A 19,330-nucleotide genomic window follows, 5' to 3' on the forward strand; every position below is an offset into this window, starting at 1 on the left:
GGGTCACACACACACCTCTGCACTAGACACCACTGACAAGGTGAAAGGTCGTCTGCACTCGCCCACATTCATGAAATTGAGCCTTGCGTGACTTATGCAAATGCGAACACCGGGGTTCCTGGTTGAGTGGCAGCTAGTCAGCCCAGGTTCTGCCTTAACAAGTTAGTTATATTAGTATTTTGCCAACTAATGGTAATGTTTCCATAGTTTTCATGTCAGTTTCCCATCGGCAGCGCAGAGAAAGGGTACCTCTCTACCAGTATGCCTAACGTCTCTATCAGGATTTATCCATGGCCGGACGTCTCAGACTGCTACAGAATGCAGAGAGGGAAAGGCCTTTCCATATCCCCATCGGCCAGCCGGAGAAGGGGCAGCCGGGATAGCTGTCTCTCTCTCTGGCTGATTTAATTGTAAGGGTGGGTGATGGTAGGGTTCAGGCCCAGGGGTCAGTGGGTCAACCTTATTTTCTCACCCTGGCTTCCTGGGCCCGTGGAGATGGGGGTCAGTGTGTCAAATTAAATCTCATTCCCAGGTTTTCCCATGTATATTCATTGGAACTCCAGGTGCCCACCACCTCTGAAAATTCACAAAAAGGTTAACTGCTAAAATAAATATTAAAAAATGCCCCCTGTTAAAACCGTTGACCTTGTGGAATAAGCCCTTTGTCTGAACACTCCTGGAACTTTTTTCAATATAGAACGTACACAATATAAAACCCATAACCACCTTTTATACTAGGGATCATGGCACTCAATTTACAGTATTTCTCACAGTAACTATAAAAACAAGTTGGAAAATACCTATAAAAAAACATTGAAAAGGTAAAAGTAAAGCCAAGGAAGTTTGACGTTTTTTCTCTCTCCGTGTTTTAAGGAATATTTAGTATTTCAAATAGATTACTCTATGTACTCTTAAAAAGTAAAAGCAAAATAAGAAAATAGCAAGATAATAAAATAAAAAGCTCCATCTCCTTGATGCTTTTTTAACATACATGTAATGTCTTCGTTTAAATAACTCATGTGGGTTCCATCCACATAAATGAATGAAAGGAGTCTCTATTCATCCGCTTTATGTTCTCTACTTCAGACAGCTCTATGCACCTGTGTGATAGGACACCTGCACTCGGCTTCTTAAAGGCTCTATATTAAGATGGCAGCACGCCGTTAGATGGCTCTATTTAGCTTTTATTCACAAATTCAGAGTAAGCTTAACCCCAGTTCAAAGGTCACCTCCAGGGTGACACTTAGCATAATTGCATAAGTGTCTAAACTGTTTCCCCTCCAGCTCTATGTGGTCATATATAATACATGTTCTGGCTACAATTCCCTTAACTCATTCCGCAATGACACATTATGCTACTGCTCTGCTTATGTTTTTAACAAGGCTGGTTATATTGATTAATGACATTGAATGAATACTAACCATTTTAACCTAGTGTACATTAATCAAATATTTTCTTAAATTTACAGAAATATTATTCTTCTCAAATGGGACAGGTTCAAATAAAATCTATAAACACTATTAATAATATGGCAAATAAAATATGAACATAAATGAATTGACAGCAGGGATTGTGTTAATAAAAATACAACATATGGACCAGGTGCTAATTAGGATGTATCCCAGACAGGACATAAAATTAAGAGGTCCACTGAACTGATCAAGACCCAGGTATATTGTGAAATCCATAGTCCATGTCTTCCTCTCAAGTACAGGAAGTGTCCTTCCCGTTCTGCCGCTCAGCTGCATACTGGAGGATTGCACGTCAAAGATATCTCTCTCTCTCTCGCCCTTTTCCTCCTCCTTTCTTTCTCTTTGTACCGATCAAATGCATGCTGAGTGGTGGGTTATGGGCCCACAAAAGCACACTGCGCAGTTTGGTTTTAATCTGATTCCAGCTGGTCCTCCTAACAGCATTTCAGATCAGTAATATCATTCCACTGCTGCTGCCGTGACCAGGATTAGCTGCCCTAATGATCTCCTCTCCAGCTCCTCTATCGCTCTCTGCTCCGCTTCTTCAGGAGGAGAGGGAACTGAGGAGCAACCGTCCTCATGTCTCAGCCCTTCCCTTCTCTGCCTGGGCCTCCGGCAGCATTCTGAACATGGCCTGAACATTCTGAACACTGTCACAGGAAGACGACAGAGCCTGGAGAAACTAATTGGGCCAATTTGTAGGTATTCCTACTGTGAGCTCTATGCTGACTTCTGTAGTGTGCTAATGTCTGTACTGTACTGAAGTGTTAAACACGGACAGACACTCAGACGTTCTGTCTCTCTTACTCACATTAGCATTCCCTCTTTCTATGAGCACATTACACAACTCGAGTGCTTATATTAAAAGATCAACTCAAAATGGGAGAAAATGTAAAATGTGTACTCAAACGATTCATCCTGCGACTGAGTTTTATGGCATGATGAGATCATTTAGAATGTACTTTTCACTCTCTGAGCTGTGGGATGCCAAAAACCTGGTTTGATAGTGTTGGCTAACCTCATCCCAGCCCCCAACCCCTCACTCTAAGCAGATGGGGGGGTGATATCAGATGCCCCAGTAGGGGCAGATCTGCCTGGAGGCCCCTGGGCGATGTCCCTGATAAGCTACTGGCCCCAGAGTCAGCGCAGGAGGAGGAACTCAATTAGCTCCTGACAGACCGTCTCAGCCTCCAGCCACCACCAGCGCCCACTGGCAGCTGCCATGGTGACCTCTCCTCAAGTGGCCACTGCCACCTCTTACCACTCAGCCGACCGCACGGCTGCATGGAGGACGACTCATTTAGGGAGATGGGAGCGAGGGCTGACTGACTGAAACCAGATCACAGGCTGACTGGCTACAATCACTGGAATACACACGTGTCTCCAAACATCATCTTTATGATGGGACGTTTCTGGAGGGTTTCTGTATTCACATGGGGCCATGGAAATGAAATGGGATAGAGGGTCAGGGCTTGGGGGAGGGGGGTGTATGGGGAACCTTGTGAAATATGGAGAATGCCTTTCTATATATCTGGGTCCAGGTTAATAACCCTCGGAGGAATGGGGACAAAAGTGTGTGTGTGTGTGTGTGTGTGTGTGTGTGTGTGTGTGTGTGTGTGTGTGTGTGTGTGTGTGTGTGTGTGTGTGTGTGTGTGTGTGTGTGTGTGTGTGTGTGAAAGTGTGAAAGTGAGGCGGGGGAGACGAATCTGAGTAAATGTGAAAGGAGGCAGTGGTTGGTATAGAGGCTAGAGGCACTCCCTGCACCTCATAGGGACCCATTTCATGTGGGAGAAACTCCTCATTTGGGATTTTCTCATTCATTAGTCCTGCTCTAAACAGATAGAGGAAGGGGCAGCGTGGGTGTCGAGGGGAGGGAGGGAGAGGCCTCTTTGTTAACGGACACGTCGCCTGACAGAGATGTATGATGTGCTGTTCTATAGAAGAACACAATAGAGGAATAAGATAGGAGACAGAAAAACAGAAAGCCAAAAAGAGGGGGAGAGGCAGAGCTACAGAGAGAGAGAGAGAGAGAGAGAGAGAGAGAGAGAGAGAGAGAGAGAGAGAGAGAGAGAGAGAGAGAGAGAGAGAGAGAGAGAGAGAGAGAGAGAGAGAGGAATGGATGTTTATGCATGCTTATGGAGAGCAGCGCGGGCCCCAGATCAATAGTCCGTAGGCCAGGGGATGGGTGTACATGGAGCTGGGTGGTGCTGGGTTACCACTGGGGGGACCATGCAGCTCTCCGTTGCCCGGCCAATTAACTTCTTCAGTCTCCAGCAGAGGATTAAATTTAGCTGCTGCACAGCGATGTCACTGTAGTCTTTATAAAGCCATGAGCTCACTCACTACGACAACATGAGCCACACGCACCAACAGGCCAGCCACAAGATAGTGCTGGCTGCCCAAGAAGACGCAGATCACATCTATTGATTCCCCCCCCCACCCCTTTCCTTCCTGTTGGAAAGATGCTGGCAGGAAAAACAGGCCCTCTTATGATACAGGCGCTGCTGTTTGTCTGACGTAAACTGTCTGAGTGACACTGGAGAGATCCTATTCTGAAAAGGGCTAAGGATCCTCGGAAAACAAATGGCGGTAGGAAAGATCGGATGAAGATGCCAGAACCCTGTTAGGGAGTGGGTTACCAGTTTAAACATTCTTCTACGGCAGTAGAAGAGTTAACACACTACTCTGCATACCCAGCAGAGAAGCTCCCTGTAGAGTAGGACAGCTCATCATCACATGGGGAAAAAAGTAGATCAGTACAGCCCTGGCTTGGCACACATTAGGATCCTATAGTGCATCATTTCATCTCAATGTAGGAAGAAAGTCTAATGATGCTCGTTCAGAAAAAGAATCAGCAACCATCAAATCTGTCATCAAGAGCATTAATTGTTGGCAGTGGATGCCTAATGCCTAATCATAAAGAATTGTGTAAGACATATCCCACACACATTGTCTAACAGCCTTAACAGGCTTTCCATTTCCTGGCCTAAACCACAGATGCAGAGACCTGGCTCCAGCTGTCCCACCACACAATACTGTTCTGGAACCAGCACAGACACACCACCCTGTCTACCAGGCCAAAGGGCAACTATAACCAGCAAGGGAACAATATGTGTAATATCAAACTGGTCCACACATACATTTCTGGAAATATAGCTAATGCACAGAGCGCATGTCTAGGGTAAAAGACACTGCATTGACTCTGCAGTGTGTGTGTATAGACTACAAACAGAGGGAAATATTATCGTAAAGGGTTAAGCCTGTTTAAGGCAGACCAATGTAAATCACAGGTTTAGACACAGTGAGAGTACAGGGGGACAGAGGCAAGGAGCCATGCATGAAATTACTTCATTAATCTTCCTCTGATAGACTGTCTTGTTTAGGGGGGAACCTCTACCTGCTTCAAACAAAGAGCCCGTCCTGCCACTACCATAAATTATCCTCTTCATCAGAGGAAGGGCCAAACACACACACAGACAAATATACAAGGTTAAATTAACCGGGGCAAAATTAGCGAGTTTATCAGTTGTCCAGAACAATTTAACTGCAATCAAATCTGTAAATGTTTATACAGGCTCACACATAAACAGCACATATACACACTGTTGAGATCCAAATATGTTGTCAAATATGTCACACTGAAACCATGTGAAATGTTGAACATATATAGTTTGCTGATAATCGACACTGATAAAGAAATGTGAAAGAACAAAATACATTTAATATTGTTAATTTCACTAAATGGGTTGTTTGTTTGTGGCATCTTTGAGTCAAACACAAATTTTTGTCTCTCATTGTGGCATCTTTGAGTCAAACACATTTTTGTCTCTCATTTAACGAGCAACAATCAACAATGTAATATATGGCGCCACCAACTGCTGGTCTTCTTCCAGGGCTACTGTATGTGGTGGTGTGGTAAAATTAAACAAAAATGCTCGAGGGGGTGTGGTATATGGCCAATATACCACGGCTAAGGGCTGTTCTTAAGCACGACGCAACGCGGAGTTCCTGGATACAGCCCTTAGCTGTGGTATATTAGCCATATACCAGAAACCACCGAGGTGCCTTATTGCTATTATAAACTGGTTACCAACGTAATTAGAGAAGTAAAAATAAATGTTTGTCATACCTGTGGTATACGGTCTGATATATCACGGCTGTCAGCCAATCAGCATTCAGAACTCTAACCACCCAGTTTATAAGGTCCTTTAGACCATTATAGAGCCACACAGGGCCGCTCTCCCAGGTCTCTACCTGGTCTCTCCCTGGTCTCTTCCTGGTCTCTACCTGGTCTCTCCCAGGCCTCTACCTGGTCTCTCCCTGGTCTCTTCCTGGTCTCTACCTGGTCTCTCCCAGGTCTCTCCCTGGTCTCTTCCTGGTCTCTACCTGGTCTCTCCCAGGTCTCTACCTGGTCTCTCCCTGGTCTCTTCCTGGTCTCTACCTGGTCTCTCCCAGGTCTCTCCCTGGTCTCTTCCTGGTCTCTACCTGGTCTCTCCCAGGCCTCTACCTGGTCTCTCCCTGGTCTCTCCCTTGTCTCTACCTGGTCTCTCCCAGGCCTCTACCTGGTCTCTCCCTGGTCTCTTCCTGGTCTCTACCTGGTCTCTCCCAGGCCTCTACCTGGTCTCTCCCTGGTCTCTTCCTGGTCTCTACCTGGTCTCTCCCAGGTCTCTCCCTGGTCTCTCCCTTGTCTCTCCCAGGTCTATCCATGGTCTCTACCGGGTCTCTCCCTGGAACCTCCCTGGTCTCTACCTGGTCTCTCCCTGGTCTCTTCCTGGTCTCTACCTGGTCTCTCCCTGGTCTCTTCCTGGTCTCTACCTGGTCTCTCCCAGGTCTCTCCCTGGTCTCTCCCTGGTCTCTCCCTTGTCTCTCCCAGGTCTATCCATGGTCTCTACCGGGTCTCTCCCTGGAACCTCCCTGGTCTCTCCCAGGTCTCTCCCTGGTCTCTTCCTGGTCTCTACCTGGTCTCTCCCAGGCCTCTACCTGGTCTCTTCCTGGTCTCTACCTGGTCTCTCCCAGGTCTCTCCCTGGTCTCTCCCTGGTCTCTCCCTTGTCTCTCCCAGGTCTATCCATGGTCTCTACCGGGTCTCTCCCTGGAACCTCCCTGGTCTCTACCTGGTCTCTCCCTGGTCTCTTCCTGGTCTCTACCTGGTCTCTCCCTGGTCTCTTCCTGGTCTCTACCTGGTCTCTCCCAGGTCTCTCCCTGGTCTCTCCCTGGTCTCTCCCTTGTCTCTCCCAGGTCTATCCATGGTCTCTACCGGGTCTCTCCCTGGAACCTCCCTGGTCTCTCCCAGGTCTCTCCCTGGTCTCTTCCTGGTCTCTACCTGGTCTCTCCCAGGCCTCTACCTGGTCTCTTCCTGGTCTCTACCTGGTCTCTCCCAGGTCTCTCCCTGGTCTCTCCCTGGTCTCTCCCTTGTCTCTCCCAGGTCTATCCATGGTCTCTACCGGGTCTCTCCCTGGAACCTCCCTGGTCTCTACCTGGTCTCTAGCTGGAACCTCCCTGGTCTCTCCCTGGTTCCCACCTCTTTACAGGCTCATCTCCCAAACCCTCCTCTCATTCCCCATAAACAGTGGTGTCCAACATACGCCATTCAGGAATAGTGAACGGAGGGTACATTTTTGGGCACTGGATACACACATATAAAAGGGCAAGCACACACACAAACTGTATACACACACACACGCACGCACGCACGCACGCACGCACGCACGCACGCACGCACGCACACACACACACACACACACACACACACACACACACACACACACACACACACACACACGCACACATTCTGTATACACAAACAGAAACACACACACACACACACACACACACACACACACACACACACACACACACACACACACACACACACACACACACACACACTGTATACACAAACAGAAACACACACACACACACACATACTGTATACACAAACAGAAACACACACACACACACACACACACACACACACACACACACACACACACACACACACACACACACACACACACACACACACACACGCACACGCATACTGTATACACAGGCAGAAACACACACATACATACTGTATACACAAACAGAAACACACAGACACACACACACACACACACACACATACTGTATACACAAAGAGAAACACACACACACGTACTGTATACTTAAAAAGAAATACACACACACACACACACATGCTATACACACAAACAGAAACACACACACACATACTGTATACACAAACACACACACACACACACACACACACACACACACACACACACACACACACACACACACACACACACACACACACACACACACACACACACACACATACTGTATACACAAATAGAAACACACACACACACACACAAATATGCACGGACGCACAACAACATTTACAATTGAAAAACTGTCAGATACTGTATTATGCCATAAGCATATAAAAACACAACATAAAGTATGACTAGCTTACACCTTCCATAACATATGCAGTAGCCCTTGCCAAGCCATCCATCCTCCCTCTACGTACCCCCTACAGCATCATGTACGTCCATACCTCTGCTATGACATTCTAGAAATGAAAGCAGAGAGGCTTCTCTCAGGCAGAGAGCGTGATGAATAAAGATTTACATTATAATGCACTCTGGTTTACTGAGACACTCACAGGTCAGCACAGCACTGAGAGAGTGACAAAATGCCTATATAATGTACTTTGATTTACGTAGAGAAGATATCACCTTGACATTGAATAAAAACAAAGAAATGAAATAGACGTGGTAACCTTCCTAAGAGACAGAACCCAGAAAAAGATCACAGTGTGAAAAATACACAATATCCAGAAATCTCATTACCCAATGTTTAGCACTAATATTATAAAACTCTAAATCGACAATTTAACTGAAAACAAAAACAAAAATATTCCCATCCATTTTGTAAAATGACTGCAAAACATATTGACATGGGCCCTACCAAATAAACACATCAATAAATATTCCCAGTCACCACAGTGAAACTAGGCCCACATACTGAGGCAGAGAGTGGCCAGTAGTCAGCCTGCATGCTAGGATGTTAATGGTTGGTGATCGGTCAGTCAGAAGTACCGCCCCCAGGGCAGGCAAACAGGGCAGTTCTCTCTCTCTGGGAGAGACAAATGCACAACGCAACAGCAGGGGTCTGACAAGTATGTATGTACGCACACTACATTTTCACACCCTTTATTTTAACTCCTGAACTTGTAACTTTAGTGTCGCTCCTCATCCAAGCTCATTTATGCTCTTGTTCAGACAGACCTACAACATATCATCAGAACCTCCTACAATACTCCATGCTATCAGTCTGCCTGGGTGGGAAGGACAGAACAGGGCAGAGTAGAGCAGAGTAGGGCAAAGAAGAATGATGAGGCAAATGGCTCTTAGTCTAACAGCTGTTATGGCTGCGATGCCTGGGAGAGCTGGGCGGGCTGGGCGGCAGAGGCCGTGTACAGTCAGTCCGTCCATACTTGGTTAAGCTGTCAGTAAGAATCAGAACTGCTATTGTGACGGACGGTTTCAATATTGATTTCATAAATAAACAGAGCTAACCATCGATCCTAATGTTATTTTGCATTTCAATTACTGCTCAGAAACATAACCTTCAAAGGACTGGCCGCTCAATACCAATAACATTCACTGATAAACGCCCGCATAGCCACCCACTCCACGTCACGCTTTTAACCAAGTGTAAATTAGCGGACTTAGCATTTCCCTCCATTACATTTAAGACAGAGCGTATCGAAAATCTGCAGAATTATTGTTCAGTCTCGCGTCCATTGGGCGGCAAAAAAGACGCAAATACAGACAGAGAGAGGAATGAATGAAAACAGACAGATGACGAGATGAGTAACACACCAAAGAAAGAGCTTCAATGATTAAACTTTAAATGGTTAATCACAATCTCACCATATATTTAATTGTAATAAACCTGTAGTTACAGCTGTTTGCCACATTGTGTCAGAAAGAAAAAAAGCTAGTGTACCGATGCTCTGAAATCGTATATAAATTCTCATGAGAACTAGTAAAGTGTGTATTATAATACTCATAATGCAGATATTATGTTTTTACAGTTGTTTCTCTGACAGTACTCCATCAGAACCTCCTTTTGTGTGTGTGTGTGTGTGTGTGTGTGTGTGTGTGTGTGTGTGTGTGTGTGTGTGTGTGTGTGTGTGTGTGTGTGTGTGTGTGTGTGTGTGTGTGTGTGTGTGTGTGTGTAAATCAAGAGGAGCCTTTCAGTGTTGGAGCAACAGGAAGAAGTGCTGACGCACCGTGTCAGTGATAGCACTTCGCTGCCACAAGGTTGTGAGAGTAGCCCACGTAGCTAGGCTAGCATTATCCTCCTAGACTAATGGACCTGGTTATTTTTAAACAGATTCTCACACTGCAGTGAAGGTGTCCAAGGTTACCGTGGCCAAAATTAGGAAGGACTTGTGGTGGCGTTTGGTGGTTTCAGTGCGGGTGGATGTCATGAAACGGTCAAAGTGACAAGTAGCTCATCACAGAAAAGACTAGAAAGGCCAAACACTACATGAGCTCGTATGAGTCTGTAATGTTAGAGCGTTATCAAAGGGTGCTAAATACTAATGGGACAATTATCTAGGGGTTCTGAGAGAAACTACATACACTTCAACCAAACAAATCAAAATGAACATCGTCAAAGAAACATCACAGAAACAGAGATGGAAGACCACCTACTTCAGATAAATTGTATGAACTTGTATCATCTTCGTTATGTATTTTACAAGCAATAAGTAAGCATCTCCAGAGGCCCTAGTTTAGATCAGGTATATCAGATAAGGTGTAGCAAATGTGCGCAGTTCATTCTGTTTGAGTCTCAATACTCTGTGTCCTAATATTCTATCCTGCCTAGTTTGCTGGAGAATAAGGATGCATGAAGGATAAGAACGGGGAAGAGTGACACTGCATGTTAACGTGGAAGTGAAGGGGTGTGAAGAGCTTCCCTTAAAAGCAGGTGCAAGAAGCCAACAATTACAAACACACAGAAAAACAAAATGGAGAACAGGGAGGGTAAATCCACTCTGCATCCCTAAACGCCCTGGGGGCCGGGGGCAGTACCCCCCACCCTCCCATAACAGCCAGATCTGAGTGACAGGTTTACAGTGAAAGAAATGATACTCATATGCAGAGCTTACCAGAAATGAGAAGGCTCCAGTGTGGCCAGTGGACTGAGTAATCGCCCTAATGAATTGGACAACGAAGCCCTGTTGGTACAAGGAGATGCATTTAGAATTGTGTGACAAATGTAATTTAAAACATTAGGTTTTTCTTAAAAGACACGTTTCCCCCGACACCTCCCCTTAAGTGCAGAGGGAGAGAGACAGGAGGAAGGTTGGAGCGGGCCGGGGGAACAGCGGTGGTCACCGGGACTGGCTGTCTGCAGTGGCCACAGCAACCACAGGCTCCTAGCTCTTAGCGGGGTGGCCGTTCTCGGCCAGGAGCCTCTTCTGGTAATGTATTCTGAAACCAAATTACCGTAAACTGATCCCATCTGGATAGTGTCTGTGCAGGGCTGCTTTGGTTACCCGGCACTGCCTCTACCCCGCGATAGCATCTCCATGAAGACAGCAAAAATCTGATTAACCCAATAACACTGAAACACTTGGTCAAAGACCAAAGAGCTTTTAACTTAAGATACACTAATGCAATTCCCTCGCCTTGTTCTCTGAAACCTAATCAGAATAAAGAGAGAAGGGACAAGAAGGAATGTTAGAGATGGGTATTTTACTGAGCCTAATGTAGCAACCTGGATCGGATTAATCGCTGTGTGGTAAGTTTTGCTTTTGTGAAAATTCATCCGAAAGCTCTCATTCCCTAAATGGAAAATGGACATGTAGAATATGGCTGGGAGGAGCAGTGAGGGTGTTGATGGAACATTAAGGGATGGAAAGGAATCCTGTCTCAATCGGCTGCCTGCCGCTCAGAGTGCGTTTGCTAGCGAGACCAGATGAACTCAAACTGACAATCCTCAGCATTGGCTGATTTCTGAGCGGCGCTGAAACAGCCAGAGCAATAGGAGAGCAACAATAAGCCTGTCTGACTGCCATATGTTACCTCCTGCCGTCTGAGCCAAGAGAGACTTCAACTTAAACGAATCAAGTGCTGTGAATTACGGCTTACTATCCACACCAATCTTGCTGTACGTAGCTTACTATGCATCCCAATCGAGAAGGGATAATAAATATAGAGCAAACTTGAAGCTGTGGAGAGAGGTGTCTTAAAGGACATATCACGTCATATCTACTATTGCTCTTTTTGAGGTAAAATGTATTTGGGTGACAAATTCAAACGAGCAGTAATACTAGGCTATACATACCTCTCCATATTGTCTGAAATAAAAATCTGTCACTGTCTCAATCCTATTCCTACAGTAGTAGGCAGTCATTCAGGCACCCAGGTCAATCTATAGAGTAGTATAATAATACACTGCTTCCACATCACTGCTCTGGTTCTGCTAATTACACGGTGCACAAACGTCCCAGTAATCCCAGCAACCAAGCACCGGAGACACACACCACGTCACACCACACCACACCACGCTGGGGGCTGAAAATACTGCTGTCCACAGACTAAGCAGATGGACTACTAGTGAACAGATAACAACACACTGGAAGCTCAATGCAAATATGTCCTATAATGAACAACACTGCATTAGTTAGTATGAAAAGCAAAGACAAAATTTGTGGCATTAGCAATAATTGTATAGATGTTGACCGAAGTTATTTTCATTAGAAAGTCTTGAATCTTTTGCACGATGCTTCTACTTTAGGATTAACTGCTATGTGAAATGAATATCAAAAAAAATATTTATTTAAATTATTTAAAATCAAATCAATCAAATTAAACTTAAGAGGATGATAAATAGTGTAAGATAAATAACTAAATTAATTCAATGTGATTTAAGAAAAAGATAACAGCTCACTGATTTATGCATAAAAAATCTTAAACTGATTTATGTTTGAGATATTGCCAACCATTGCATGTCAAAACATCTACTGTTTGTAATTACCTCAACACATGACTAAAGCCGTAATAAGTGTTTTGTTTCCTAATGTCATTTTTACATGCACATATGTCTGACACCTATATCATAGAAAACAATAATTCTGTCAAACCTATAATTAAATATGGAGTTATATATTTCATTTACAGGCATGACCTTTTCTATATCACAGAAGAGAAGGAAACACACGCTGTCTCTACTTCATATGTGATATAAAATAAAACATGTAAAATACAGTCAGGATTTTGAATGCCAGCAACCCCTTGCAGTTATATTTTCTGTGTACATTTCTAATGACAATTGATTGTCTTATAAATGTTACATGAATGGAAGAGTGTTAACACAACATTGAGAGAAATTCATATTTGTATCTAGGAATCTTATTCTACTTAATGATATGTTATATGTATACTGTGTGTATATGTTATATTACATGCAATAAATAAATTATTACGCATAATCTACTTGTATTATGAAAGCAAACAAAGTAAAGCTTTGCCTAAGTTAACCACTAACACTACTTTACTGTTGTACATTGTGTTCACATTTCCAATAAAACCCTAGATCGATATATTGCACGTTTCTGTTGAAATTACACTCTTGCTACAATGATCTTAGATTCAACTTTCCCTATAGGAAATATAATGTCAGTCAACTGTAAATAGACTGCATTTAATCATTTCATTTATGCACCTCATATTGGCTACAGTGCTTATAGTGAATCACCAGCAAACTAGGTTAGATTGCCAGTTGTTAACAATTGGAAGAAAATCATAAAAATATATACATGACAGACACATTTTGTGGAGGAAAATGGCATTTTAAAGGTCTTTGAGTGTAAAAAACTCAGTAAACTGACTATGTCAACGTCAATACAATTCAATTGATCTTAAATATGTCTCAGTAGTTATTATATAGTTATTGTATATTATGATGAGCATGTTTATGTTACTTTGACCCTTTTCCACGGAGGTGTATCTAAAAGGCAGAGTTGTATAAAACCTCTGTAAAAAAGATTAGGTAAAACAAAGGAGATTACAACAGTGTGTCTAAGGAGTTAATGAGTTTACTAGGAAATGTGTCTTTTCTCTCTCTGAGCAGTCAATGGTTAAAACTCAAACTAGAGTTCTTGAAAACAAGTGAGTGAATCCTTAGGCTGTCAGAACAATTCAACCATTTTCCTCTTTTGCATGACATCCCATTGATAATGTCTGTGCCTGTATTGCTTTGAAATTCTATACATGCAAATCTACACATCTCAACTACTTCAATTTATTAATCTCTATCGTATAAATCTTTCAGCAGACATGCACGGTACCTTTAAAAAAAATCATAATCCAGCTACAACAACAGACACATTTGGCTGATTAGATTGTTATGTGGAAAGAGTTATGGGTTGAAATAATGACTGTCTTGAATACTACATGAGGGTTTCACAGCAAGTAGAAGTAATTGAATCAACAGCACATGATAATGCTTACAGACCTTACAAATGAAAAGATTGTCACCGCTGAATGAAATATTGGGCATTAAATGTATATTCGCAAAAGAAAATATCACAACTTCAAATAACAGACATCTGTCCTATAAATTGATATTAAAACATACATATATAGATATCTAGCTGTTGTATTTTTACAACACTTTCTAAAGCAGATAAATAGGACTGGATATACTTTCCTCGTTTTTTTTCAAGTAATAATAGCAGTAAGCTCCTCAAATGTACTGAACAGTACATGCTATAACATAAAACAACCTCCTACATGTCAACAACAAATTCATGTATAAAAGAAGAACTGCATTTAGATATAACAGGTTACTTTGAGTAAACCCACAGCTAGAGAGGGGCTTCTTAGACAGGCAGCCTGGCATCCTGCTGCCTGGGATGGAGCTGCCTGATCACTGGGGTTACAGGGTCCTTTCACATGTTTTCCCCCCAGACGTACAAATATTGCAGCGTGTAAATTCATCCTCCCAATTCCATGAATTCACTTTAATCTAATCACCTTAAATGTATTCTGATTCTGCTAGGGTGGCCGTCCGGCCAGGACAGGGACAGAGAACAAAGCCATCCTAGAACAAGCTGCTAACCCAAGAGGACACGTTCCCTCTATTCTTTAGGAAAAACATATGCACGTTGCAATGAGCCACTCTTAATTGATCGGCCATGCTCTTAATGAAATGTGCACAGAGTGACACACGGCTAACAATGTGTAATCTGAACACAACCACAGACACCTGCCCTGTTGCTTTAGGATATCACTGGCAGGAGACAGTCCTGTACGAATTAACAGCCATTCAAAACATATATATATATATAGAGAGAGAGAAAGAGTCAGATAGTGCATATTAGTGTGTGTGTGTGTGTGTGTGTATGTGTGTGTGAGTGTGTGTGTGAGCAAGAGAGCGAGGAAAAAGCGCAGTGCATCTTTACTATAGCAGTAAAAAGTTCAACGATTGGCAGGACCTTTGTAACGGAAACAAATGCAGGCACTTCTACAAGAAAACACAAAGAGAAAGAAGGAGAGAGGAGAAAGAAAGATTGCAAGAGGGGAAAAATGCTATATCCAACATCACAAAAGAAGGGTATGTTAAAAGGAAGGTTGAAAGAAAGAAATGCACCTACTGGTTATGATAGCTGAGAGGGTCTGGCAGACAAAGTTCTGAAATGTCCATCAGTCCAGTTTTAGCATTCCAGGAATGAGAAGAGGAAGAGGAAATAGGAAACAATTGAGACCCGCTTCTCTCCCAAAATGACAGCACAGCGCCCTCAGAGAGAACGGTGAAAAGCCCCTCCAGCACTACTCCCCCCAGCCTGCACAGGTATGCTCGCTTCTGATTGTGTGTGTATGAGTTTGTGAGTAAGAGAGTGTGTGTCTCTGTCTGTATGTGTGTGTGGTTGTGTGTGTCAGTGCGTATATGAGAGAGAGAGGAGTGGGAGAGAGAGAGAGAGGGAGCGAGAGAGAGTTAAAGGGGGGTGAGAGAGAGGTAAAGGGGGGTGAGAGAGAGAGAGCGAGAGAAGCGCAGGCAGCGGCGGATGAGCGCTAAGATGGAGAGAGCATGAGAGAGGGAGCGAGAGGAATGACTCTTTCCATGGTCAGGATAGGGCTCTTTAAGACTCAAGGGCTTGATGAATATGGAACAGCTGCTGTTGGCTGGCTCCGAGGGGCAGGACTTAAAGCGACAGAGGGACCAGCAGAGCATGAGGGAGGAGGGAACCACACGCTCAATACCTAGCTCGCTCAATCGTGCACTCCGCTACACACAAACACACACACATACACACACACACACACACATACTCACACACACACACACACACACACACACACACACACACACACACACACACACACACACACACACACACACACACACACACACACAAAGCCACTGTCATTCAAACAGGCAGATAAATACACTTTACATTAGAACATGCATATGCAAATAAAAGAGCTCACACTACACACTAAAACAAGTTGAAAAATACACCAACAAAAATATGACTACTAAAATCTCACATGCAGTTCACTGTGTGAACGTTTAAAATAAAGAATAAATAAATTAGTGTCTGGACATGCCCTATTGATGTTGAAATATCAAATCAAATCAACAAAAGAATTGTCACATGCGCCGAATACAACCTTACAGTGAAATGCTTACTTACAAGCCCTTAACCAAAAAAAAGTAAGAAATAAAAGTAAATAATTAAAGAGCAGCAGTAAAATAACAATAGCGAGGCTATATACAGGGGTTACCGGTACAGAGTCAATGTACAGAGTCAAAATAAAGCACATATCCATACAAAGTCAAGAAAATAATTTCCCCCTTGAGCCCACTGAATCTCAATTAGTTAGGGAAACAGCAAAACATACTGTATATTGTAAAACAAACATCATTATTATTGATTGATTCAATTCAACCTTTACTTTTCAGCTTCACAAAAATAAAGCTTTTATAAAAAGTTGAATAGCTAACAATTCTCTGTTTTTTGTTGCAAAAAGGTGGTATCATAATTGTTATGTATATTCTTTTGAATGTGCTGAAACTTCACAGGGACTATTTATGACAATACAGTATATATATTTTTAACAAAACATTTTTGCACAACAATGACAAGAGTCCATCGGCAATTTTTTTTATTTTTTTATACATACAACCACAATAAAGCAATGCAGCAACACAAATTACTCATTAAACAATCTTATTAAAAACTGTTTCCAACTAACAGCAGTAGTGGCTTTTCAGATTCCCAGAGACATTTCTGCAGAAGTATAACCAAATCAGATGTGTTTGTTTTGATTCAGAACAAGTCAAAAAGCGCACTAACAGAAACCTGAAACTACAGCACAGACACAACCGGGAACTGATCTATTTCTTTACTTGCAATAGAAAACTACTTTGGAACCATTGAGGAAAGTAAATCCATGTATTGAGTTGTGCGTGGCCATTAGCACTTGGTGTTACATGCGAAGGACTATTGTGGACCCTTCACCAGCTGTAAGAGATGATCTCAAGCCATAACTCAAACTCTGAGAGCCCATCAGCATCTAAAGCAGCGGAAAATCCAGCCCTGTCTTCTCTGACCTCCGTTTAAAACCGCCTGTATTTCACTGTTGGTCAAGCCAAGGAAGAATGTGGAGAATGCAGATAGCATTTCACAGTCAATGAGGGTCTTCATGTTACTGTATACCCATATTATAAGAGCACAGCTTAACATGGCATCTTAAAGGAGAAAAGAGCGGTCCGACAATGGCTGACACTGCTGGGATAAATGAAATAGAAAGAGTAGACCTCACTGCTATTTCATAAGCTCTTCTTGAATAAAGAAAGTTCAACGATGGTGGCCAGTGGCTTACTTTTCATAGTTGCTTTAATAATTTGATAATTGAAGAGTCGACCACTTGGGGAAGTGAGTACAATGTCTACCAATAGGGTACAGAACGAGAGCAGGTGGGAAACTTATCTCTCCCTACTGTGGTACAGTAACAGTATATCTGTAATAAAATAGGACTGCCCAATAACTACATGTTGGTATTCCAGCTTGACAAATAATCCAGTTTAATTCATAGGCTCTTTTCCGTAATCGATGCAAAAACATCACACAATCGCTATTGATCAACACAGGACTTGATCAACACTAGCAAATTTCATGCATCATGTCCAAATCATACGAAAGTATCTAGAATTGACTGTGAAGTTTAACAAAGTCACTTATCGATGATTTGAACATGATGCACAAAAAATACTAATATTTGTCCCATGACTTGAATGGGATTTGTGCCACAAATGCTAAAATGTTAGCATTTGGAAACAGTACCAGGTAAACTAAACCAAAGCATGGATTGCTGTCAATCCTTGTCCATATACTGCTTACAGGGTAAGGAAACCAATGTGTGATTGTGTAATTTGGGGGAGCTATCCCTGGGCTTCCGAGTGGCGCCGCGGTCTAAGGCACTGCATCTCAGTGCAAGAGGTGTCACTGCAGTACCTGGGTCAAATCCAGGCTGCATCTCATCTGGCCGTGTTTGGGGTTCCTGTCGTCCGGGGTTGGCTGGGGTAGGCTGTCATTGTAAATAGGAATTTGTGCTTAACTGACTTGCCTTGTTTAACAAATAAATAAAACAGCACACATTAAAACATATAGTCTTTCTTAAAGACACAAAATGACTAACAGTACCCCAAAGAACTATATTTCCACATCTAAGCTAATGATTGACACTACTACTGTAAGACACAATAACCAATCCAAAATTGAACAAGTGTGAATTAATGATAAAACCTTAAATGTTTGCTGAAGTTGCAACAACCCAGACTGAATATGCCAATGGAATAATGATAAATATCCAGAGCAAATCAGGAATACATGTTTTCTTCAAAACAAAGTGAACCAGATACAACCCTGCAGAAACATGGTGCAAATTACAGACAATGCTGACAAGGGATTTCATGAATAAGCAGATGTAAAAAACGACTATATATTATCAAAGAGCTGTAAACTACTGTAAGCTGCTAGCTACTACAAGAACATGCTTTGGCATGTGCTAAAGGCATCAACATCGAGCATTGTGTTCAATGGATGATTGATGTCTTAGATATTCTGAAACAGATTTTTTTTTATCCATCTGATTTGGTTAAAGGGATGGGAGCAATCCCTTTGGAATGTATATGAAAATGGCTGGGTCAGTGCTGGAATCCTCCATAAAAATAAACACACACACACACACACACACACACACACACACACACACACACACACACACACACACACACACACACACACACACACACACACACACACACACACACACACACACACACACACACACACACACACAGGGGTTTTAGTGACTGGGATCATTTACAGGGTTACATATTCATATTCATATGCCAAGATCATCCTTATTCATTGCGTGCCTACCACAGTTGATAATGCCCAACATTTACAAGCTGCATGCATATCAGAGAATGAGATGATGTAATATAATAGAGAAATATTACACTTCCCTTCCAGTGCTTACTGGATGACATTGGCCAGACGCTCAGTTATAAAAGTTGTTGTTCATAATGCCCTCTTATCAGGTGTGTTATCAAACCTTCCCTTATCGCAATAGTGGCAGCTGATTTAACAGGGACAATCGGATGCAAAATAGAGAAGAGACCTGCTCGATGCATTGCACACACTTGATCACTCTTAGGAGAGCAAATGTGGAAGCAGAGTTATGACAGAAAGTAATACAGCACACACAATTCATGTCATACAAGACTTTGGGCTAGTGTTACACTCACAGAGCTTCC

At 42.8% G+C, this 19,330-nt stretch overlaps 1 protein-coding gene across 1 annotated transcript in view; it reads right to left on the reverse strand.

Moving 5' to 3' along the window:
- The window catches only part of LOC120023663 (steroid hormone receptor ERR2-like), a 57,804-nt gene extending 42,596 nt beyond the window's left edge, over positions 1–15,208 (reverse strand). Inside the window, exons 1-2 of the mRNA XM_038967715.1 lie at positions 15,159–15,208; positions 10,665–10,733 (exon numbers count right to left, since the gene is read on the reverse strand). Coding sequence (XP_038823643.1) covers positions 10,665–10,733; positions 15,159–15,208 — 119 coding nt within the window. The remainder of the gene's footprint in view (positions 1–10,664; positions 10,734–15,158) is intronic.
- Positions 15,209–19,330: the final 4,122 nt, after the last annotated feature.

This window comes from Salvelinus namaycush, chromosome 28 (genome assembly GCF_016432855.1).
Source record: "Salvelinus namaycush isolate Seneca chromosome 28, SaNama_1.0, whole genome shotgun sequence".
Taxonomy (NCBI): Eukaryota; Metazoa; Chordata; class Actinopteri; order Salmoniformes; family Salmonidae; genus Salvelinus; species Salvelinus namaycush.